This window comes from Natator depressus, chromosome 24 (assembly GCF_965152275.1).
Source record: "Natator depressus isolate rNatDep1 chromosome 24, rNatDep2.hap1, whole genome shotgun sequence".
Taxonomy (NCBI): Eukaryota; Metazoa; Chordata; order Testudines; family Cheloniidae; genus Natator; species Natator depressus.
In genome coordinates this window covers 15213662-15236395 of record NC_134257.1, presented here as the reverse complement: position 1 = coordinate 15236395, position 22734 = coordinate 15213662, and the positions used below count along the sequence as shown (strand labels likewise).

General features: G+C 59.0%; 2 protein-coding genes across 2 annotated transcripts; both read right to left on the bottom strand.

Annotated features, from left to right (window-relative positions):
* Positions 1-137: 137 nt before the first annotated feature.
* LOC141977207 (trypsin-like) lies at positions 138-3863 on the bottom strand. Its single transcript, XM_074938573.1, has 5 exons — positions 3824-3863; positions 2337-2499; positions 1468-1721; positions 1000-1136; positions 138-312 (listed from the first exon to the last, which is right to left on the bottom strand). The coding sequence occupies exons 1-5, from the start codon at positions 3861-3863 to the stop codon at positions 160-162; spliced, it is 747 nt and encodes a 248-aa protein (XP_074794674.1). The 3' UTR covers positions 138-159.
* Positions 3864-14935: 11072 nt separating this feature from the next.
* Positions 14936-21198, bottom strand: LOC141977204 (trypsin-like). Its single transcript, XM_074938570.1, has 5 exons — positions 21040-21198; positions 19528-19681; positions 15972-16240; positions 15520-15656; positions 14936-15183 (listed from the first exon to the last, which is right to left on the bottom strand). The coding sequence occupies exons 1-5, from the start codon at positions 21086-21088 to the stop codon at positions 15031-15033; spliced, it is 762 nt and encodes a 253-aa protein (XP_074794671.1). The 5' UTR covers positions 21089-21198; the 3' UTR covers positions 14936-15030.
* Positions 21199-22734: the final 1536 nt, after the last annotated feature.

The window sequence follows — 22734 nt, the reverse complement described above, 5'->3', positions numbered from 1 at the left end:
CGCACCTGGTTCAGGGGTGGGAAGAAACAGGAGCTGTTGACCAGGTTCTGCTTGGTGGAACCTGGGTCCAACCACTCCCAGGGGCCCAGGAGCTGAGACACCAAGACACAGACCCTGCTCCTCAGGCTTTATTATGGGTTCTGCCCCCCGGCACCGTCCTCAGTTCAGCTGGATGGTTCTGCGGATCCATCCGACATAGTTGCAGACTTTGGTGTAGACGCCGGGCCTGTTGGGCTGGGCGCAGGTTTGCAGCCCCCAGGACACGATGCCCTGGAGTTGCCCAGTGCACAGCAGGGGACCTCCGGAGTCACCCTGTGGAGAGACAACACCTTGCGTCATAACGACCCCCCTCGACTGGGCTGGGGGAGCCGAGGACCGGGCTAGCAGGGGGTTGTGGGTCAGGCTTGAGGGGCACCGGCAGAGCTGGGAGGACTGGGGGGAGCCCAGGGCTGGGCTAGGAGGGGCTGTGGGTTGGGAGTGAGGCCTGCTGGCAGAGCTGGAGGTGGGACTGAGGGGCACCTGTAGACCCAGTCCATGGTCCCCTGCTCTAAGGGGAGCTAGCGTGATCTATGGGGCTCCAATCCCCTCTGAAAACCCAGACCCCCCAGCTCCTCCCCCTCCCCACTGGGTCCCCACCCCCATCCTGCTTTTGCCATGAGAAGTGGCAAACCATGGCTCTGAATCTGGGCCGCCTCTGCCCCCACACTGTGGGGCAGGCCACCTCTCCCCCAGTGTGTGCCCCCTACCCCCTCTTTTGGGTAGAGCCAGACCTTCCCCCAACAGGCGCTGCCTATGTGCCCCCCTTCCACCCCCCTTCATGTGTGGGGGGGAGAGTCCACACTCCCCTCCACCCCCATGGGGCAGTGCCCGTCCCTCCCCCCAACTATCCCCCAGCCCCTTCCAGATCCCCACTCCCACCCCGAGACTTCCCTTCCCAGGGTCATGGCAGAGACCCAGGGGAGTGGGCTGAGCCCCCCACCCCTGTGGTTCGTGGCTCACCTGGCAGGAGTCGATGCCTCCACCCATGCCCCCTGCGCACACCATGTTGTTGGTGACCCGGCCGGGGTAGGAAGCCCGACAGCTCTGGGCCGAGACGATCTGGACGTATCCGCACTGCAGGAGGTTGGGGAACGTGGCTGGGGAAAATACCGAGACAGTGGGGTCACTCCTGAGTGACCCTGGATTGAATCAGCCCCAAGACCCCACAGGGAGTCGCTCCTGGTATCAGCCCCAGGGACATGTAGGGAGTCACTCCTGATTAACACTGGGTTGAATCAGCCCCAGGGAGTCACGCCTGAGTGACGTTGGCTCAAATCAGCCCCAGAGACCTGCACAGGTCACTCCTTATTGAATCACCCTGGTGTCAGCCCCAAGGACATATAGGGACTCACTCCTGATTGACACTGGGTTGACTCAGGCCCTGGGAGTCATTCCCGACTGATATTCCCGGTTCCTCCCTGGCCTTACCTTGGGGGCTGGTGACAGTGCCCCAGCCTGAGATAAGGCAGGTGGTCCCGGTGGTCGCACAGGCCGAGGGCAACGTGACAGGGCGGACGGTCGGGCCGATGTTGACCGGTCGCGCCAGCTTGAGCAGCATGAGGTCGCTGTCCAGGGTGAAGCGGTTGTAGTTGGGATGCAGGATGACGCGAGCCACGACTCGGTCCTGCTCCGGCCCCTCCTGCACTGCCAGGTTCTGCTCCCCGAGCCGCACCCGCAGGCCGCTAGCCGCCAGGGACAAGAGGGAGCCGTGTCAGAGGCTTGGCCCCACGGGCCACCCACCCCCGCCACTGCCGCCCTCCTGGGAATGGGGGAGAAATTGGACAGAGCAGGCCCCAGCCCCTCCAACAGGGGGCGGCAGGGACACACAAACCTACGCACACCACGCAGTGCAGGGCCGAGCCCCTCCAGCAGGGGGCGGCAGGGACACACCCAGAGACACACACACAGAGCAGGGCCCATCCCCTCCAGCAAGGGGCGGCAGGGACACACCCAGACCAGGGCTCAGCCCCTCCAGCAAGGGGCGGCAGGGACACACCCAGACCAGGGCTCAGCCCCTCCAGCAGGGGGCGGCAGGGACACACCCAGAGACACACACAGAGCAGGGCTCAGCCCCTCCAGCAAGGGGCGGCAGGGACACACCCAGACCAGGGCTCAGCCCCTCCAGCAGGGGGCGGCAGGGACACACAAACCTACACACACCACACAGTGCAGGGCCGAGCCCCTCCAGCAGGGGGCGGCAGGGGGGCACATATACACACACACACACACAAACACACAGACCAGGGCTCAGCCCCTCCAGCAGGGGGCGGCAGGGACACACATGCACACACACTTACGGTCTGTAGCAATGGGCGGCGGAGAGCACCCAGCTCCTGTCGACCAGGATGCCCCCGCACTGCAGGGGGCCGTAGACGTAGGCCTGCCAGGGCTGGGAGTAGGGGGGACACGTGAACCCACCGATGATCCGGCCCCCATCGTCCTGGGCAGACACTGCAGCACCTGTCGACAAACCCCACGTCAGCATGAGGGGTCCGGGGTGGGATGGGGGTGAGATTAGGGTAGGGCCACCAGGCGGGCGCTGGGGTCACAGGCAGAGCTGCTGCAACGGGTCGTGGGGCCAGTTCCAGTGATTTTAGGGCAAGGAGCACTGTGTTTTGTCTGGGTCTTAAATCCCCAGCTGCTGGAGTCATGGGAGAGGATCCACTGATTGATCTATCTATCCATCAATCCCCAAACAGCCCACTATCGATCCAGCCCCACAATCCCCTCCTCACTATCTATCTAGCCATCCCCCCACCCCGCTTTATCTGTCCATCCCAACACCCCCCAGGAATGCTGGAACAATTTCTATAGTGGGGAGTGCGGAGAGCCATTGGACCAAAATGTAAACCCTGTATATGATGGAAACCACTTCAAGCCAGGGGGTGCAGCACCACCTCTAAAACCCCAATTCCAGCATCTATGACGCCCCCTCTATCTATCCGTCCCCTACACAGACCACTAGCCATCCCCACACCACCAATATTCATCTATCCAGCCCCACCACATCACTACTATCCATCCCCCCCATCTATCTATCCCCCCACACCCCTTCTATCTATCTATCTATCTATCTATCTATCTATCTATCTATCTATCCCCCCACACCCCCTCTATCTATCTATCCATCCCCCCACACCCCCTCTATCTATCCATCCCCATACTCTAGTCAAGGCCTAAGTGGCTCATGCATTAAGATGCGTCAGGCCCTTTCAGTCCCCACTGCCAACGCCTCCCCACCCCACTGCGGGCAAAGGTCATGGCCAGACCCCCTCAGAAATTGCAGCTGTGCACAACCCTCCCACACCACTCCCTCCCTGCCCCCACACCTCTCCTTACCCCCAATCCCCTCCCTGCCCCCCACTCCCATCCCCCCACAACTCCCTCCCTGACCCAACCCCTCCCCTTCCCCAACCCCCTCCTGCCCTCACCCCCATCCCCCACAACCCCGCCCTGCCCCCATCCCTCCCCATCCCTCCCCCAATGACCCTCTCCCTCTTCCCACACTTCCCATCCCCCCACAACCCTCTCTCTGCCCCCCACCCCCATCCCCCCACACCTCCCCATCCTCCCGCAACCCCCATCCCTGCCCCCCACACCTCCCCTTCCCCCTCCAAATACACAATCCTTCCCTGCACACATGCACCCCCCAAAAACCCATTTCCCCCATATGGCCCCCCCGTCCCTGTCTGCACACACAGCCCCCCATGCGCACACAACCCCCTCCTCCCTACACACCCTCTTCCCCTCCCACAGCCCCCCCTCTCTTATATACCCCCCTCACCTGCAGTCACCAGCAGCAGCGCGAGAGCCATCAGCTCCATGGGGCTCAGGTGTGGTGATGCACAAGGCGAGCGGCTGCTGGCTTGGGACGGGGGGCGGGGGAGAGAAGGGAAAGGGAAAATTAACAGATAACTTAGCCTGCCCCCACAACACGGGCTCCGCCCACTGACACCCACCACCTGCTCTGGGTTTGATGCCACTTCATCCCCAAACACGTCCGTCCACCCACCCTCCATCCTCAAACACAGCCGTCCATCCTCTCCATCCCCAAACACGTCCGTCCATCCACCCCTCCATCCCCAAACATGTCCGTCCATCCACCCCTCATCCCCAAACACGTCCGTCCATCCACCCCTCCATCCCCAAACATGTCCGTCCATCCACCCCTCCATCCCCAAGCACATCCATCCATCCACCCCCCATCCCCAAACACGTCCGTCCATCCTCTCCATCCCCAAACTCGTCTGTCCACCCACCCCTCATCCCCAAACGCGTCCATCCTCCCCTCCATCCCCAAACACATCCGTCCGTCCACCCCTCCATCCCCAAACACATCCATCCACCCACCCACCATCCCCTCCATCCCCAAACACGTCCATCCACCCACCCCTCCATCCCCAAACATGTCTGTTCACCCACTCCCATCCCCAAACACGTCCGTTCATCCACCCACCACTCCATCCCCAAACGCATCCATCCACCCACCCCTCATCTCCAAACGCATCCATCCACCAGTCCGTCCCCAAACACGTCCGTCCACTCACCCCTCCATCCCCAAACATGTCCGTCCACCCCCTATCCCCAAACACATCCATCCATCCACCCCCATCCCCTCCATCCCCAAACATGTCCATCCACCCACCCCTCCGTCCCCAAACATGTCCATCCACTCACCCCCCCATCCCCAAACACATCCGTCCACCACCCCCCATCTCCAAACACGTCCGTCCATCCACCACCCATCCCCAAACACGTCTGTCCATCCACCCATCCATCCCCTCCGTCCCCAAACACATCCATCCACCCACCCCTCCATCCCCAAATATATCAAACGTGGGGAAAATTTCAAGATTTTTTAGAGAACGTTTTGCAACTTTGTAGGAAAATTTCAAATATTGGGAAAAATTCAAATATTTGGGGGAAAATTTCAAGGATTTTGCAGAAAATTTCAAGAAACCACACAAAACATTTAAAAAGGGGGAAAATCAGGAACTTTGGGGAAATTGCAAAACGTTTGGTGGAAAGGTCAAGAATTTAGGTGACATTTTCAAAATGTTTGGAGAAAATGTCAAGAATTGGGGGAAATTTTGCAAATTTTGGGGGGAAATTTTCAAGAATTTGTGGGACATTTTAAATATTTTTTGGGGGAGGGGGATGCAAGACATTGGGTAACTTTTGAAAACTTGTAAACAGGTTTTCATGCAGTTGGTTTTTTCAAACTGGAACCGGTTTGCCTCATTTGAAATGTTCCCTGACAATTTTTAACTGAAATTTAAAACCAACTTATTTTTTTCATTCTGAAGCATTTCTTGACTTCTGGTTCCACGATAAACAATTTTCAAAATTGACTTTTTGGGTGTCTATTAATTAAGCAGCAATTTCAAAACCACATTAAAAAAAAAAACAATTTCAGAAACTTTCAAAACGAGAAAGTGTTAAAACCCATCCATTTTCAATGCTAAAAGGCTTTTTGCATGTTATTTAAACAGTTCCTTTGTTTGCTTTCAAGGCAGAGTGATTTTTTTAGCCTCCCATTTTGTACAACGTGGTTTCATTTGCCTGGATTATTATTGGTGTTAAATCTCATGATTTTTCATGCCAATCTTGTGATTTTCCTAGCTTTGCCAATTATAAACCCAGATGAGAACCTCTGTGATCATCTGAGTTGACCCTTCCTATTGTTAACCGAATGCCAAACACAAATCCACAATCACTCCCTTGCCCTTCATCAAAGACTGTTCATGGCTTCTCCATCAGCAGCAATTCTGCAATCCTGATGGGCTGTTTTCGCCAAATGCTCTGTTCTGGTTACACCAGAAATTAAGTGAGGGAAGTTCTCCAGCCTTCTACAGGAGGTCCAGCTAGATGATTACAATGGTCCCTTCTGGCCTTGGAGTCTATGAATCCGATAACAGAGGAGGGTCTGCGGAGACAGTGCCCCGGAGCGCTTGGCCCGGAGTTCTGTCAAGCGGAGGCCACGGGAATCATCCATTGTGTGGTTCCCCTCCTGAATGAACCGAGATGAAGCAGAAGCAGTGTTACCCTTCACCAGTCTGTACTGGCCACCGAGCCGTCCTGGCGTCCCCCTCCACTGCGGTCCCCCCAAACTGTCTCAGCCTGGAGATCAACCAGAAATCTGCCCTCACCGGAGCTGGGTAATCCGTGCACTGGGTGGAGGAACTTCCCCTGGCACCTTGGCTTCCCCAGCAAGCAGCGTCACGTTGGCTTGTGTCCACAGACTCTCTGCTGGATCCTCTGTGTGCTTGGCTTATAACCTGCCTTCGGCCCTGGAACCCGCTGCCCTCGAAGCAGCGTGCAGGGCAGGGCTGTCCCACGCCTCTCAGCCTGTCATTAACCCTCCGAGGCCTCTCTCTCCTTGCCTTGGCATCAAATAAAGCCTGGGTGTCACCGGCAAAAGGGATAAGGGGTGGTGCTGGATTGTGGGGCCCATGCAAGATGGGGATTAGTGGCAGCTCACATGGCCCAGTTGCGGGGGAGGGAAGCCGGAGCTGTCATGTTTTTGGGATTACACCAGGGATAATTTGTGTAGGTCTCACTGAAATTAGAGGGCACGCCCGGCTGGTGCTAATGGAGTTGCTAACTAGTTGCGTTGCAGCAGGAAGTTAGAGAATCAAGTCAGGCGAGTGTGATTGTGTGTTTGTGTGTCGGAGAAGGGACTGTCCTTCACTGTGTATCTGGGCAGCACGTGGCGCGACAGGGCCCTGATCTCAGCTGGGGCAGGGATTGTCCCTCGCTGAGTGTCTGGGCAGCACGTGGCGCGACAGGGCCCCGATCTCAGCTGGGGCAGGGATTGTCCCTCGCTGTGTGTGCCTGGGCAGCATGTGGCACAAAGGGGCCCCAATCTCAGCTGGGGTGGCTACCGTAATGCACATAAGAGACACTACTCATGCTGGGGCAGGCCAGCTTGGTGCTGTCTCTGCTTCCTTGGCTCGGTCCTGAGGCTTAGCGGCATTTTGCTCCCAGGCCCGAATGCACTGCGCTGCGCGAGACTCGGGCCCCGATTCCACCCCCCACCTCACTCATGTTTCCCCTCCCCTTCCCATGTGCCCCGTAGGGCAGTGCTTTTATCCCCCCTTACAGAGAGGGAAACTGAAGCACAGTGAGGCTAAGTAACTTCCTCAAGGTGGCACAGGGAGGCCAGCAGAGCAGGGCCTTGACTGTGACAGCTTGGCTAATGCTCTAACCACTGCCCCACCCTTCCTCTCCCCAGGCCCAGGAGTGCCACCTGCTGGCTGGGGCGGCGTTGCTTGGTTTTGGCCAGTTGCATGCAGGGAGCTGCCCCTTCAGGCTGGGGAATGGTGCCGACTTGCCAGGGCATCCCTGGGTGGGGATCAAACCATGGCCCTCCAAGCAGGCGCCTGCCTCCCCAGCCGGTGCTAAGGGCCTGCTGACTTAGCCAAGCCAATCACAGGCTCTGAGGCCCAGTAGGGGGAGCCAGTGGTCCACCCCAGCGCGTGCAGGTTGCACACCAGGCCATGCGATGAGATGCCGGGCCGAAAAGTTCCCTGTGGCTGGGGGTGTGTGTATGTGTGTGGGGGGGTGTTTTGGCTCCTGACCCCCCTGAACTCTCGGGGGACTCCATGGTGGGGATCACCAGTATCTAGGAGGCTGCAGGCCAATTGGTGTGGGCTAGTGGGTAGGGGACAGTGGATGGAAGGTAGGGCTGGGAGCCAGCACTCCTGGGTTCTCACCTGGCTCTTGGAGGGGAGTGGGGTCTAATGGGTTAGACCAGGGGGGTTGGGAGCCAGGACTCCTGGGTTCTATTCCTAGCTCGGTGAGGGAGTGGGGTCTAGTGATTAGATCAGTGGGTCTGGGACTCAGGACTCCTGGGATCTATCCCCCAGTCTGCTATGGACCCACAGTGCCACCTCCCCTTTCTGTGCCTTTGTTTACCCTCCCAGCCTTTGTCTGCCCCAGGTAATTACACTATGAATTCTCCAGGGTGTGGAGCTCTCCCACGGGGCTCAGCACAACGGGGTCTTGGGGCATTGTTGCAATAGAAATCATAGTTTCTGCACAGCTGATGTTTTGTTGTGAAACCATCTGGGCTACACACATTCAGCACATGTGCCTCGCCCCCCACACAGAGAGGACCTGGAAAGTGAAGTTACCTAACAGTACAGCGCTAGCTCTCACCTTCCCACAATGAGGTATTACAACCTTAACTCTGCCCCCACAAACTTAACTTTCCCCTTCAACCTTAACTCTGTCCCCTCAACCTTATTTCTACTCCCTCAACTTTAACTACTTTGCCTCAACAGTAACACTGCTCCCTTAACCTTAACTCCACTCCTTAAACCTTAACGCTGCCCCCACAATCTTCCCTTTGTACACCCTTAACTCTGCCCCCCATAGCATGGGGTGGTAGTGGGGGCGTGTACCCAGTGGGGTCCATAGCAGGGGAGAGGGTAGTGGGGGGACATACCAAGTGGGGTCCATGGCAGAGGGCGGCAGTGAGGAATGTACCAAATGGGATCCTGTGACAAAGTGAGGTTTTTCACCTTATGTTGCATGTGAGTCTTACTGTCCTATACTAAGTGTGTGTGCCTCAGTTTCCCTGTGTGCTGCACCAATGCCTAGGTGGTGGGAATTGGGTGCATGACTTTTGCTGAGGCCCTCAGGGAAGGTGAGGTTGCCCAGCTGCCTGCACTAAGGTATGGCCAACGCCCTTCATAACCTGAGACCCAGGAGGGGGAGGCGACCAGGTGACACTTTGCCTGGGAAGGAGGACAAAGACTGGAGGAGGAGAACGGGCATGTTGGAGGCCAGGCAGCAGGGGCCAGGGCAGTCTGCTATGGCAGACTGGAAGAGGGGGAGTCCAGGGCATCTGGCCTGGGTTCCTCCAAGATGGACTTGGTTGAAAGTCACTGATTTCTGTGCTAACAAGCTTTGTTCTAATCTATGTACCTGTCAACTAATAACCCTTCTGTGTTACATGCCGGCTGAGAGTCACAGCTGGCTGTGGAGTTGGGGTGCAGGGCCCTTTGGTTTCCGTTGGCTTCCCCAGGGGTCCCCTTTGGCTTCCCCAGGGGTCCTGCCCAGGCAGACTCGCTGTAGGAAGCGCACGGTGAGAACAGGGATGCTGACTGCTCCGACAGCATGCTCAGAGAGAGGATCGGCCTGTCCTTCTTGGGGACCAGCACCACGGGAAAGGCTCAAGGGCTGGAGAACGGCTGAATCTCCCCTAAAGCCAGCACGTCCTTGACCCCTCTCTCCAGGGCCTAGGCAGGTTTCCCAGTGACCCTGAATGGGGAACACCTGATGGGAGGGTCGGCTCCCGTCTCCACCCGGTTGGACAGCCAGGTTAGTGAGCCCAGGGCGGTTGGAAACCAGCTTCTTATACAAACTAGTACCTCTTTGATCTCAGCCTGCCGGGCAGGGGTTAGCTGTGCAGAGAGGGGGATTGACTCCCGCGGGGGGCCGGCTCCTGTCTCAGGGAATAGATCTGCCAAGGGATCGTCTCCCTGCTCCTCCCACTGGCCACACACAACCAGCATCAGCCTCTCCCTTCCACAGTACCGCTCTGTCAGGTTGACATGGTGCACCCGGTGACGGTGTGCCCGGTTGGACGGTTTCACCACATGGTTCACCTCGTTTAACTGCCTGATGACCTTGAATGGGCCATCCCAGGCAGGTTGCAGCTTGTTCTTCCTTCCGGTAATGAGAAGCAACACCTGGTTCCCGGTAGCATAGGAGCGGGCCTGCGCTGCGTGATTGTACCAGACCTTCTGCTTCCCTGGGGCCCTGGCTAGGTTTCCTCTGGCCAAACCCATGAGCTCAGTGAGCTATTCCTGGAAAGCCAGTACATACTCCACCACGGATTCTCCATCGGGAGAGGCCTTCCCCTCCCATTCGTCCCTCACCAAGTCATGGGGTCCCCTCACTCTCCTCCCATGCAGCAGCTAGAACCCTGTGGGTTCCTGGGGCACTTCCCTGTATGCAAACTGCAGGTGGGGTAAATACTTGTCCCAGTCCTGTGGGTGCTGGTTCATAAAGGTTTTCAGCATCATCTTTAGAGTCCCATTGAACCTCTCCTCCAGCCCGTTGGACTGAGGGTGATACACCGAGGTCCAGGTCTGCTGGATGCCACACTGGAGCGGGGTTGACATGAAGTTGGACCCCTGGTCTGTAAGGACCTCCTTGGGGAACCCCACTCTGCTGAAAATGGTCAGCAGCGCGTCTGCCACGGTGTCTGCCTCGATAGAGGACAGAGCCACCGCCTCGGGGTAGCGCGTAGCGAAATCCACCCCCACCAGGATGTATTTCTTCCCTGCCCTGGTCGCCTTGCTGAAGGGCCCCACGATTTTCATGGCCACCTTCTGACAAGGCTCCTCTATGATGGGCGGGGGCCTGAAGGCTGCTTTACCCTTATCCCGGACCTTCCCCACCCTCTGGCAGGGGTCGCAGGACCTGCCGTGCTGCTGGACGGCGTCGCAGACTCCAGCCCAGGGAAAGTTCTTTAGCAGCCGCTGCCTGGGGCTCCGGATCCCCTGGTGTCTCGAGAGCGGGACGTCGCAGGCCAGCTACAGCAGCCTGCGGCGGTACTTCTGGGGAACCACCAGCTGCCTCCGGATCCCCCACGGTTCCGCTTCCCCTGGGGGAGCCTGTTCCCGGTACAGGAACCCCTTCTCCCACAGGACTCTTTCCCGGCAGCCTTCCCCCTGGGGTTTCGCTGCACCGGGGACAGCAAGTTCCCTCAGCTTCTCTAAGGAGGGATCCTTCTGCAGCTCGGTCTGGAATTCAGCAGCTGGAGAGGAGAGTGACACCAGTTCCCTCTCGCTGCCCGCGGTCACAGCTCTCCAGACCGGATCCAAGGGGCCGGAGCCCAGGAGAGCACAGGCAGACATATATGCTGGGGCCAGGAGCGAGAGCTAGTTGGCCACCCTGCCCATCTGGCTAAACAGCTCTATGGCCTTGGAAGGGGCTAGACACTGGAGCCTTTCCACAGGGTCAGCCTGGTTCCAACTGAAGCCTTCCCAAAGGCCGCGAGACAGGCGTCTATCTCTCCCCGCTCCTTAACCTGGGGCAGCAATTTAGTGTCGAGATTTCCTGCAGAATTGGCACCCAACGCACCCCTGGATGGGTCCCTCTGCCTCGGAGCTCAGCCATCGCCAGTTCCTGCGGCCTCTGTCTCCCTGCTGTTCTGCTTCATGCCTCCCCTGTCTCTCATGGTCCTCCGACGCCTCAATGTCAGCTCCAATTCCATCCGTCTCAGATCCACCGACGGGGAACCTGGTGGAGACCCCCTGCTGGTCGGGGGCATGGGTCTCCGGAACACTCAGCTGTTCCCAGCCTCTCTCACGGCCCCAGCTGGGTCAGGAACCGATGTGGGCCCTGGGGTTGCCTGGCTGTTCCCAGCCTCTCTCACGGCCCCAGCTGGGTCAGGACCTGGTTCCTTAGAGCGATCTTCCTCTTCCAACTGAGCAATTAGCTGCGCCTTGGTGAGCTTTCCAATGCACAGCCCTCTCTCTGCACAGCTCTACAAGGTCCTTATTGAGGAGATGCTCATAGGCCATCTCCACGCTGTTCCCATGTGGTCACGGACTCACAGGCCTGTGCTCTCTCATCTCCCTATGATCCATGGGAGGAACCCTTCACTGCGACAGCCCTTCTCGGGGGTCCACTCTCTCTCGGGGTTAAGCCATAGGCTCCTCCACCTCCTGGAACCGCACCTCTCGGAGCGTTCAGCACGCCCGTCTCTCGCTAATCCCTCTTCCTTTTACTGCTCCCCAGTCACTTACTGCAGGATGCTCCGTCCACGGGGTGCAGTTCATCTCACTTCTCCCACCAGTTGTTACGGAGTCACAGGACCAATGCTCTGGAACTGCTCCATACGAAGCCAGTCAGGACTCTGGTTACTCGAGGGGATGGAGAATTTTGCCCTGGCATATATTCATGATACCTGTGTTTTTAGCCAGACCTGGGAGGACCATGTTTCCCAGGTTAAACAAATGCTGGACTGGCTCCAGGATGCAGGACTGACTATAAAAGCTGGAAAGTGCAAGGTGGGGATGGCAGAGGTGTCATACCTGGGCCACAAAGTGGGGAGAGGCTGCCTAAAGCCAGAGCCAGCCAAGGTGGGGGTGATCAGAGACTGGCCCGCTCTCCAGTCTAAGAAACAGGTCCAGACCTTTATTGGGATGGCGGGGCACTATCGGAGGTAGTGCCCCACTTTCATTTCATAGCCGCCCTGTTGGATCATATTAAAGAAGTTCTGTATTAAAATCACAAATGAGTTTGATTCCCCATAGTTTAAATTCCAGGGTATTACTAATTAAGAGGTCTCTTGGTTTTTGGTACTGTTTCTCTCCCTCTGTGTGTGAAACTTGCAAGCTGCTAATTGCGTTAGTACATTCTAAGACAGAGTCTGTTCTCAAAGCAATTCACAGAGAGAGAGACTCAAAGCAATACTCTAACAACAGACACAGCACCCAGAGACTCCCCGCCCTTTTGTTGTATTAACAACTGTGATTAAAATAGAGATAGAGGATGGATGTGGATGGATGCTTGGTGTGGATAAGAACTGAATGATCAGGGAGGTGCCAGCCTAAGAATCCAGTGTCCATCGGCTGAAGAAGGCGTCAAGTGGAAATAACCAGAGGACCCCGGAGGGCAGACTGGAATCCACCCAACAGCCTCAAGAATGGGAGAACCAAAGAACAAGATAACATCTAGCAGCACGGAGCCGTCAGGAATGTGCTATCTGCTGATTGATTCAGCAACAGCATGATGAAGCAATTCCCATAGACTGGCATAGGAAGAAATTCCTATAAAAATAGACTCTAAAAAAGTGAGAATTTTGGGGTCTGATTCTGCAAACCAACTTCCAGGAGCATCAGATGAGCATCTGACAAGGCCCTGCTCCCTCCTCATGTCCAGGCCACCTGGCCAGTGGCTTGGCATGAGCAACTCTAAGGCTGGTAACTATAATGACAACCTTGCAGAACCTGTGTGTGTGTGTGTGTGTGTGTGTGAATGTGTGAATAAATATGAGATTGAATGGAATGTTATAGCTATAACTAACTGCTTACTATGATAACAACCTTGCAGAACCTGTGTGTGTGTGTATGAATGAATGAGTGAATAAAGATGAGATTGAATGGAATGTAACTAACTGCTTACTATGATTCTTTCTGTATTCACAATAAATGTGGTATTTTGCCTTTTTCCCTTTAATAAGATCCTGCTGGTTTTTAATTTATTGGTACAACAGCCCCATCACTGAGCTATGCAAGAAGGGAAAGCCAGGCAAGGTGGTCTGGACCAAGCAGTGCCGGAGGGCTCTCTGTGCTCTGAAGGAGGCTCTGGTCAGGGGCCTAGGGCTGGTAAATCCAGACTTTGACAAGCCCTTCATGGTGTTTACTGACGCCTCAGACACAGCTGGGCGCGGTGCTGATGCAGGTTAATGAGAAGGGGGAGAGACACCCCATCGTGTACTTGAGCAAGAAGCTGCTTCCCCGGGAGCAGAACTACGCGGCCTTAGAGAAGCAACCCCCGGCCATGGGGTGGGCCCTTAAAAAGCTGCAGCTGTATCTATGTGGGCAGCGTTTCACTGTGTGCACTGACCACTCTCCCCTGACGTGGCTACACCAGATGAGAGGGGCTAACGCCAAGCTCCTGAGGTGGAGTCTCCAGCTTCAGGGTTACGACCTGGAGGTGGCCCACGTTAAGGGGAGTGCCAGTGTTATAGCAGATGCTTTGTCCCGGAGAGGGGGGCCGGAACTTCCCCAGGCCACTGGCTAAAGTGACCCCGCCCAGTTCGGTCTCAGAGCGGGGAGAGATGTGACGAAGTGGGGTTTTATTCACCTTGTTATGTTGCATGTAAGTCTTTCTGTCCTATACTAATAGTGTGTGTGCCTCAGTTTCCCTGTGTGCTGAACCAATGCCTCGGTGGTGGGAATTGGGTGTGTGACTTTTGCCGAGGCCCTCAGGGCAGCGGGCACATACCAAGTGGGTTCCATAGCAGAGGGGGGCAATGGGGAATGTACCATATGGGGTCAATAGCAGGGGGGAATAGTGGGGCATGTACCAAGTGAGCGCCATAGAGCGGGAGGGTAGTGAGGGGACATACTAAGTGGGGACCATGGCAGAGGGAAGCAGTGGGGGCATGTACCAAGTGGGGGCCATAGTGGAGGGGGGCAATCGGGGACGTACCATATGGGATCAATAATGGGGGGGCAGTGGGGCATCTTCTGTGCCAAGCCGAGGAGGCTGCTAGGAGGCCGGAGTTGCTGGGCCGAGGCTCATGGGAAGGATTCTAGTGGGGCGGGGGGCACAAAGAGGCCAGAAGTTTAGCATCTGGTACATCACAGCCCCAAGCAGCCCAAACCCAGCTGGGGGGTGAGGGCGGGTCCAACGCACACGATGGATATGGGCACGTGACATTCTCAGCCAACCGAGAGCCCAGCCTGTTGGAAAACGAAAGGCCAAGACCCCGTGGCAAAGGGCCTGGAGTGTAGCCCTGCGTGGCATTGCACCCCAAAAGCCCTCCCACTAGGGGGTCAAACAGGGGCCAGGCCCCCGTTTTAAGCAACGTCTCGAAGGTGGCCCTCTGACTGTGGGGCTGGGACCGGATCGGAGCCGGCACCCCCTAGAGGGAAAGGCCCCAGGTCCCATTCCCCACCCTCCTGGGCCAGCCAGCCCCCATCCCTAGGGCTGGATCGGAGCCAGCACCCCCTAGCGGGAAACGGCCCCAGGTCCGATTCCCCGCCCCAAGCCAGCCAGCCCGCCCACCGCCCCCTAGAGAGCAAAGGCCCCATGTCCCATTTCCCCCCGACCCCCCAAGCCAGCCAGTCCCCGCCTGGGGCCAGGGGCTATAAACGCTGCCCTATTCGAGCGGGCCTTGCAGAGCAGCCAGGGCAGCAGAGGCGAGTTCCAGATGATTTATTGTGTTTCCATCGCTTCTGAACCCGGCTCCAGGCTGGCGTCAGTAATTAGCCCCTTCGCCCCACCTGGCCCCCGGGGCCATCAGTTCTCCTCCATGGTCTCCTGGATCCAGGCTAGGTATTTGCAGATATTGGTGTAGACCCCAGGCCTGTTGGACTGGGCGCAGGGGTGATCTCCCCAGGAAACTAGGCCCTGCAGCTTCCCGTTACAGACCAGGGGGCCCCCAGAGTCGCCCTGCAGAGATGTCACAGAAAAGTCATCGGTCAGCCACGGCACGTGGGGCCACGGAGACGCAGCCCGGCCACGCAGAGCCACGGAGACGCAGCCAAAGCATGCCATGCGGCGCCATGGAGAGGCAGCCACGCCCCATGGGGCCACAGAGCAGCCGCCGCCCCACGCAGAGCCACAGAGACACAGTCATGCCACGCAGAGCCGTGGAGATGCAGCCACGCCATGCTACGGAGACAGCCCCACCGTGCCACACAGAGCCTCGGCACACCATGGAGCCACTGCCATGCCAGTGTCTCCAACCCTCATTCACCATCTGGCCCCAGGAGAAGCCCCCCTCACCTGGCAGGAGTCTTTGCCCCCCACCAGCACCCCAGCACAGAGCATGTTCTCAGTCACTTTCTCGGGGTACGCGACCTCACAGATGGTGTTGGAAACAATGTTGATGTCCACGCACTGGGGGACATCAGGGTACGTCTCTGGAAGGGAAGGGGTGACAGTTTTCTACGAGGGCTGGCCAAGGCCATAGGGGAGGGAGGGTAGCATGCCCCTCAGTCCCTACCCACGGCCCCCTGCTATCCCAGCCCTGCCACCTCCCAGCTCTGCTGGTGCCCCTCACTTCTGACCCGCAGCCCCTGCTAGCCCTCCTTGGGCTGCCCCCCACAGCTCTACCGGTGCCCCTCACTCATCCCCCGCTAGCCCAGCCCTGGGCTCCACCCACCCCAGCTCTGCCAGTGCCCCTCACTCCCGACCCGCAGCCCCTGCTATCCCACAGCAGGACTGGGGTCCGCTACCGGCGGGGCTGGTGACGGTGCCCCATCCCATCACAGTGCAGAGGGTCCCTGCTGGGGGGCAGCTGTCGGTCAGCGCCAGGGGCTGCACGTAGTTGGTGTAGACGGCCGGGGGTGACAGGCGGAGCAGCATGACGTCATTCTCGTAGTCCCGGCTGCCGGCGGTGAGGGCGTGGAACCCGGGGTGGGGGATGATGGCCTGGGCGGCTGAGAACTGCTCGTGTCCCGAGCTCGTTTCACGGCTGTGCTCCCCCAGGCGCACCTGGATGTGACTGAGGACAGAGAACAGAGAGTCCCGGGCTGCTGGCCGGGCCCAGCCCCCGCAATCCCCAGGCCCCAGAGTCCTCCCCAGCCCCCCAACACCCAACCCCCACAGCCCCCCAGGCCCCAGAGTTCTCCCCATCCCCCCAACACCCAGCCCCTGCAGCCTCCCAGGCCCCAGAGTACTCCCCAGCCCCTGCAGCCCCCCAGCCCCAGCAACCCCCAGCCCCCCAACAGCCAGCCCCCACAGCCCCCAGAGTCATCCCTAGCCCCCCAACCCCTGCAACCCCTGAAATCCCCAAGCCCCTCAGCCCCTCAACACCCAGCCCCAACAGCCCCCAAAGCCCCCACAACACCCAGGCCCCGCAACCCCCAGTCCTCCCAGCCTCCCAAAAACCAACCCCCACAGCCCCCCCAGGCCCCGCAGCCCCCAGAGTCCTCCCCAGCCCCCGCAACCCCCAGGCCCCATAGTCCTCCCCAGCCCCTACAACAACCAGCTCCCCCAGCCTCCCCAGGCCCCGCAACCCCCACGCCCTGCGGCTCCCCAGCCCCCGCAGCCCCCTCAACAGGCCCCACATCTCCCCGGAAGCGGCCAACAGGTCCAGCTCCTAGGCGGGGGATCTACGGGGCTCCACACGCTATTCCCGCCCCGAGCACCAGCTCCACACTGCCATTGGCTGCGGTTCCTGGCCAGTGGGAGCTGGGGGGCGGTGCCTGCGGGCAAGAGCAGTGCACAGAGCAGCCTGCCGTGTCTCCGCCTGTGAGCCGGACCTGCTGGCAGCTTCCGGGGCGCAGCGCAGAGCCAGGACAGGAAGGGACTAGCCTGCCTTAGCCCCGCAGCACTGCTGACCGGGAGCCACCCAAGGTAAGCCTGCACCCCAACCCCCTGCCCCAGCCCTGAGTCCCCACAAACCCAGAGCTCCCTCCTGCACCCCAAACCCCTCATCCCCAGCCCCACCCCAGAGCCTGCACCCCAAGATGGAGCCCTCAACCCCCTGCACCCCAACCTCCTGCCTCAGCCCAGAGTCTCCTCCCCCACCCTGAACCCCTCTGCCCCAGCCTGGAGCCCCCTCCTGCATCCCAAACTCTTCACCCCTGGCCCCATCCCAGAGCCTGAACCACCAGAGGGAGCCCTCACCCCCTCCCACACCCCAACCTCCTGCCTCATCCAGTGAAAGTGAGTAAGGGTGGCGGAGAGCAAACCACCGATGGAGGGGGGATGTAGTGAGCGGGGGGCAGGGCCTCAGGGAAGGGGCGGGGCTAGGATGTTTGGTTTTTTCTATTAGAAAGTTGGCAGCCTTCCCAGGCCCCCAGCCCCTCCCAACGCTCTGCAACCCCCAGGCCTCAGAGTCCACCCCAGCCCCTAAACCCCGAGGCCCCCAGGCCCAACAGCCCCAGCCAGGCCCCGCAGCCCCCCCAGCCTCCCCTCAGACCCTACAGCCCCCCCCGCAGCTGCGCTAATCCCGCAGCCCCCTCCAGCTCTGACTCAGCCCCGCCCCCCTCCCCACTGACCCCACTGATCCCCCTGCACCACAACTCCCGCTCCAGCTCTCTCTCAGCTCTCCTTCCTCACCCAGATCTTAGTCATCCCTGCAGGTCACACAGAGTGAAATGCACTCTTGGCTGTTGGGACAGCGACTGCCACCAGTGACCCCCAACCAGTGACCCTCCCTCCCTACCCTCTTACCAACCACCTTCCAACTGACCCACCTACCAACCTACCTTCCTACACACCTACCTTCCTACCAACCTACCTTCTGCCTGACCCACCTACCAACCTACCTCCCTGCCCTCTTACCTCCCTACCAACCTACAATGCCACTGACTCACCTACCAACCTACCTCCCTACACTCCTACCTCCCCACTGACCCACCTCCCTACCCTCTTACCTCCCTACCAACCTACCTTCCCACTGACCAACCTACCTCCCTACACTCCTACCTCCCTACCGACCTACCTTCCCACTGACCCACCTCCCTACCCTCTTACCTCCCTACCAACCTACCTTCCCACTGACCCACCTACCAACCTACCTCCCTACACTCCTACCTCCCTACCAACCTACCTTCCCACTGACCCACCTACCAACCTACCTCCCTACCCTCTTACCTCCCTACCAGCCTACCTTCTGACTGACCCACCTATCCACCTACCTCCCTACCCTCTTACCTCCCTACCAACCTACCTTCTGATTGACCCACCTACCCACCTACCTCCCTACCCTCTTACCTCCCTACCAACCTACCTTCCCACTGACCAACCTACCTCCCTACACTCCTACCTCCCTACCGACCTACCTTCCCACTGACCCACCTCCCTACCCTTTTACCTCCCTACCAGCCTACCTTCCATCTGACCCACCTACTTGCCCACTTACCTTCTATCTATCTATCTGTCTATCCCTGTACACACCTCAAAATCTATGTATCATCTCTCCATCCCCATACACACTGCAGTCAATAGATAGATAGATAGATAGATAGATAGATAGATGACGGGTGTGTACGGGACTGGCTGTGTATGGGCCTGGTGGAGAGATGATGGGTGTGTATGGGCCTGGTGGAGAGATGATGGGTGTGAATGGGGCTGGGTAGAGGGATGATGGGTGTGTATGGGGCTGGGTGTGTATGGGGCTGGTACAGGGATGATGGGTGTCTATGGGGCTGGCTCTGTGTGGGGCTGGTAGAGGGATGACGGTGTCTATGGGGCTGGCTCTGTGCGGGGCTGGTAGAGGGATGACGGTGTCTATGGGGCTGGCTCTGTACGGGGTTGATAGAGGGATGATGGGTGTCCATGGGGCTGGCTGTGTAGGGGGCTGGTAGAGGGATGATGGGTGTCCATGGGGCTGGCTCTGTACGGGGCTGGTAGAGGGATGATGGGTGTCCATGGGGCTGGCTCTGTACGGGGCTGGTAGAGGGATGATGGTTGTCCATGGGGCTGGCTCTGTATGGGGCTGGTAGAGGGATGATGGGTGTCTATGGGGCTGGCTGTGTAGGGGGCTGGTAGAGGGATGATGGGTGTCTATGGGGCTGGCTGTGTAGGGGGCTGGTAGAGGGATGATGGGTGTCTATGGGGCTGGCTGTGTAGGGGGCTGGGTAGCCAGCTCTCCCGCGCCCTTTGGGGTGTCACTGTAGCCCCAGGAGTGCTGTGCTGGGGCGTGGGTTCAATCCCAGCTGGGACGCTGCATGGAGAATTGATGGGTATATTGGGGTGTCCCAAGCTGAGCTTCTGCACAGAGCAGCTCCCCCCACCTGTCCACCCAGGCCCCGCTCCCTTCACCCCACCTCCTTCCCCCACCTCAACTTGCAGTGGGCGGCAGTGAGCACCCAGTCCTGGTTCAGCAGGATGCCGGAGCAGTAGTGTTGGTCAAAGTAGTAGAGGAGAACCAGCCAGGGGTGCCCCAACTCTGGGCACTCGGTACCCCCAATGATCCGATCTTCTCGGGGAGAGGCTGCAGGGTGGGAGGGGCAGAGATCAGTGGGGGGTGGAGATGGCAACGGAGCTACAGCCGATTGACCCCAGCTGGGATCTGCCCCCATTGACTCCAATGGGGCTACGGCCCATTGACCCCAGCTGGGATCTGACCCCATTGACTCCAACGGGGCTACGGCCCATTGACCCCAGCTGGGATCTGCCCCCATTGACTCCAACGGGGCTACGGCCCATTGACCCCAGCTGGGATCTGATCCCATTGACTCCAACGGGGCTACGGCCCATTGACCCCAGCTGGGATCTGTCCCATTGACTCCAACGGAGCGACGGCCCATTGACCTGAGCTGGGATCTGCCCCCATTGACTCCAACGGGGCTACGGCCCATTGACCCCAGCTGGGATCTGATCCCATTGACTCCAACGGGGCTACGGCCCATTGACCCCAGCTGGGATCTGTCCCATTGACTCCAACGGAGCGACGGCCCATTGACCTGAGCTGGGATCTGACCCCATTGACTCCAACGGGGCTACGGCCCATTGACCCCAGCTGGGATCTGGCCCCATTGACTCCAGTGCAGCGATGGCTGATTCACATTACATAAAAGAGATTCTCATGTATGCACTCAAAAGCAAGCACATACACACTGTGTGGCTCACACAAAGACCAGACGGACACAGCGCACTCTCCCCGCCTCCCAGATCTGCTCACCTCGGTGGGAATACACAGACCCAGGGGATGACCGCCACGTACTGTATCCCACCCACACTGCACACCCTCAACCACCCATACAGCAATGACACACACCTACATGCAGACAGATGCAACACCCATGCACACGGGTACGGACACACATACAGCAATGCACACCCGTGGTAGGACACACTCGGAAGCAGGCCACCTGCTCCTATGTATGTGCTCATTTAAACCCGTGCAGACATATGCACCCCCAGCAGTACACACACTCACACACACACACACACACAGGTGAGCTGGCACATTCCCCATACACCTGCCCCCACAACACACTCCTATGTGACCACACAGCTGCGCTTACACAAACACACGGATTGAAAACACACAGTTACCCATGCTTATGGAAACACATCCACACACAGCATTCCCCACACATATGCAATACACCCTATACAAACACCCCCACCCCCCCTTCACACAGAAAGGACACGCGCACCTTGCACAGCTCACCCGTGCACACACAGACCAGCACGACACACCAATCTGCACACGCACAACACTCGTGCATGCTCACACCCGCATGCGTACCCCCCCACGTGCACACAATCACAACACCCCTCCACAACCCTGCACGCACACACATACGTGCTCACATGCGTGCACACGCACAGCCAGGCCCTCACCTGCGGGCAGCAGCAGGAGCAGCAGCAGCGCGAAGCCGGCCCGCTTCATGGCGAGCAGGGCAGCAGGTGCTCAAGCTTGGACGTTCCCATGCACTTTACACCTAGGGCTGGGGGCTGGTGGTCAATGATTAATGGGTCATGAGGAAACAGCCGCCCCCCACGGTGCCCCAGCTTGTTTGGACACCGCAAAGGTCACAAGGCAGGTGGCAAATTCTCACAGCCCCCTCTCCCCAGCCCTCCCCGCTGGGCGCCCCTTGGAGGAAGTGCGCAGCCACCGCTCTGAAGCTCACCTGAGCAGCACGTGCTCAGCCCATCCTCCCAACCTGCTCCCGAGCCCTGGGGCTGGATCAGAGCCGGGGCCCCCTCGAGGGGAGAGGCCCCATGTCCCATTCCCCACCCCCCGGAGCCAGCCAGGCCCCTGCCCTGGGTTTGGATCAGGGCCAGGGCCCCCTAGAGGGGAAAGGCCCCATGTCCCATTCCCCGCCCTCCTGAGCCAGCCAGTCCCCCGCCCTGGGGCCAGATCAGAGCTGGCTCCCCCTAGAGGGGAAAGGCCCCATGTCCCATTCCCCACCCCCCAGAGCCAGCCAGGCACCTGCCCTGGGGTTGGAACAGAGCCGGGGCCCCCTAGAGGAGTCCTGAGGAGTCCTAGGAGGAGTCCAGGAGTCCTGACTCCCATTCCCCACCCCCCGGAGCCAGCCAGGCCCCTGCCCGGAAGCTGGCTTGGAGCCGGCGCCCCCCGGCACTGTGTCCTTATGAAGCAGCACGCGGTTCTCAGAAGCCACGTCACTGCGCAGCTATTCTGGAGCAGCTGCTCCCATGGCTCCTTTGTCAACACGGCCAAGGCCCTTCGCATTCCTCCCACCTGGCATGGGGAGCCCCGTCCCGGGCACTACAGGAGAGGCAGTCTCGGTCCCTCCTCCAGGCCTCTCCACGGCTTAGCAGTGGATGGCACAGGGTGGGGGGCTGTGTCAGCTGGGCTCTGCCATGTGGCCCCCATTCCATGGACCCATGTACTGTGTTATCAGGGGGTGGGGGGGAGCCAGGACTCCTGGGTTCTCCCCCCAAATCTGGGTGGGGAGTGGGGTCTAGTGGTTGGAGTAGGGGGGGCTGGGAGTCAGGACTCCTGGGTTCTATCCTGGGCTGCCTCTGCCTCCCCTTGCCTCAGTTTCCCCATCAGTCACATCCCATTCTTTTCTAAAGCGCTCTGAGCTCTGCAGAGGGCCAGCGCTATATAAGCCCTGGGTATTATTACTGCAATGCTACCTCAATGAGCTGGAGCCCGGCCTACATATCCGACATATTCTATCCAGGGACATGGCGCGCCTAACCCTACAGAGGGTGGGGGCAGGGACAGAACCTAGGAAATCACATGGGAAGGATGGTCCAGCGGTTAGAGTGGTGCTCGATTTCCAGCTCTGCCTCCGTGGGGTAGTGGACAAGTGTCTGAGCCTCCATTGCCCAGCTGTGAAATGGGCGTGGATTGAGTTACCGCTGTAATAGGAGCTCGGTAGGTACCTCAGAGAGGCGGCCTGCATTGCCGGCAGGGGGGCTGAACCTGCAGCCTCTCGATCGAAGACCATGAGTAAGGCTACGATTTAGTCACTTCCAGCGACCTCAGTCTGCGGCAGTCAGGAGCTCTGGCGGCCCCTGGAGCTCCAAACCATCGTAGGCGGCGGGGGAACCCCCAAGCTCCTG

Coding starts and splice junctions, on each gene's coding strand:
- LOC141977204 (XM_074938570.1), bottom strand. CDS start 21,088: ATGAAGCGGGCCGGCTTCGCGCTGCTGCTGCTCCTGCTGCTGCCCGCA. Junction 19,682..21,039: donor GCTCCTGCTGCTGCCCGCAG/GTGAGGGCCTGG, acceptor CCCACCCTGCAG/CCTCTCCCCGAGAAGATCGG. Junction 15,184..15,519: donor GGGGCAAAGACTCCTGCCAG/GTGAGGGGGGCT, acceptor ACATCTCTGCAG/GGCGACTCTGGGGGCCCCCT.
- LOC141977207 (XM_074938573.1), bottom strand. CDS start 3,863: ATGGAGCTGATGGCTCTCGCGCTGCTGCTGGTGACTGCAG. Junction 1,722..2,336: donor GCCGCCCATTGCTACAGACC/GTAAGTGTGTGT, acceptor CCTGGCGGCTAG/CGGCCTGCGGGTGCGGCTCG. Junction 1,137..1,467: donor CACTGTCACCAGCCCCCAAG/GTAAGGCCAGGG, acceptor TATTTTCCCCAG/CCACGTTCCCCAACCTCCTG.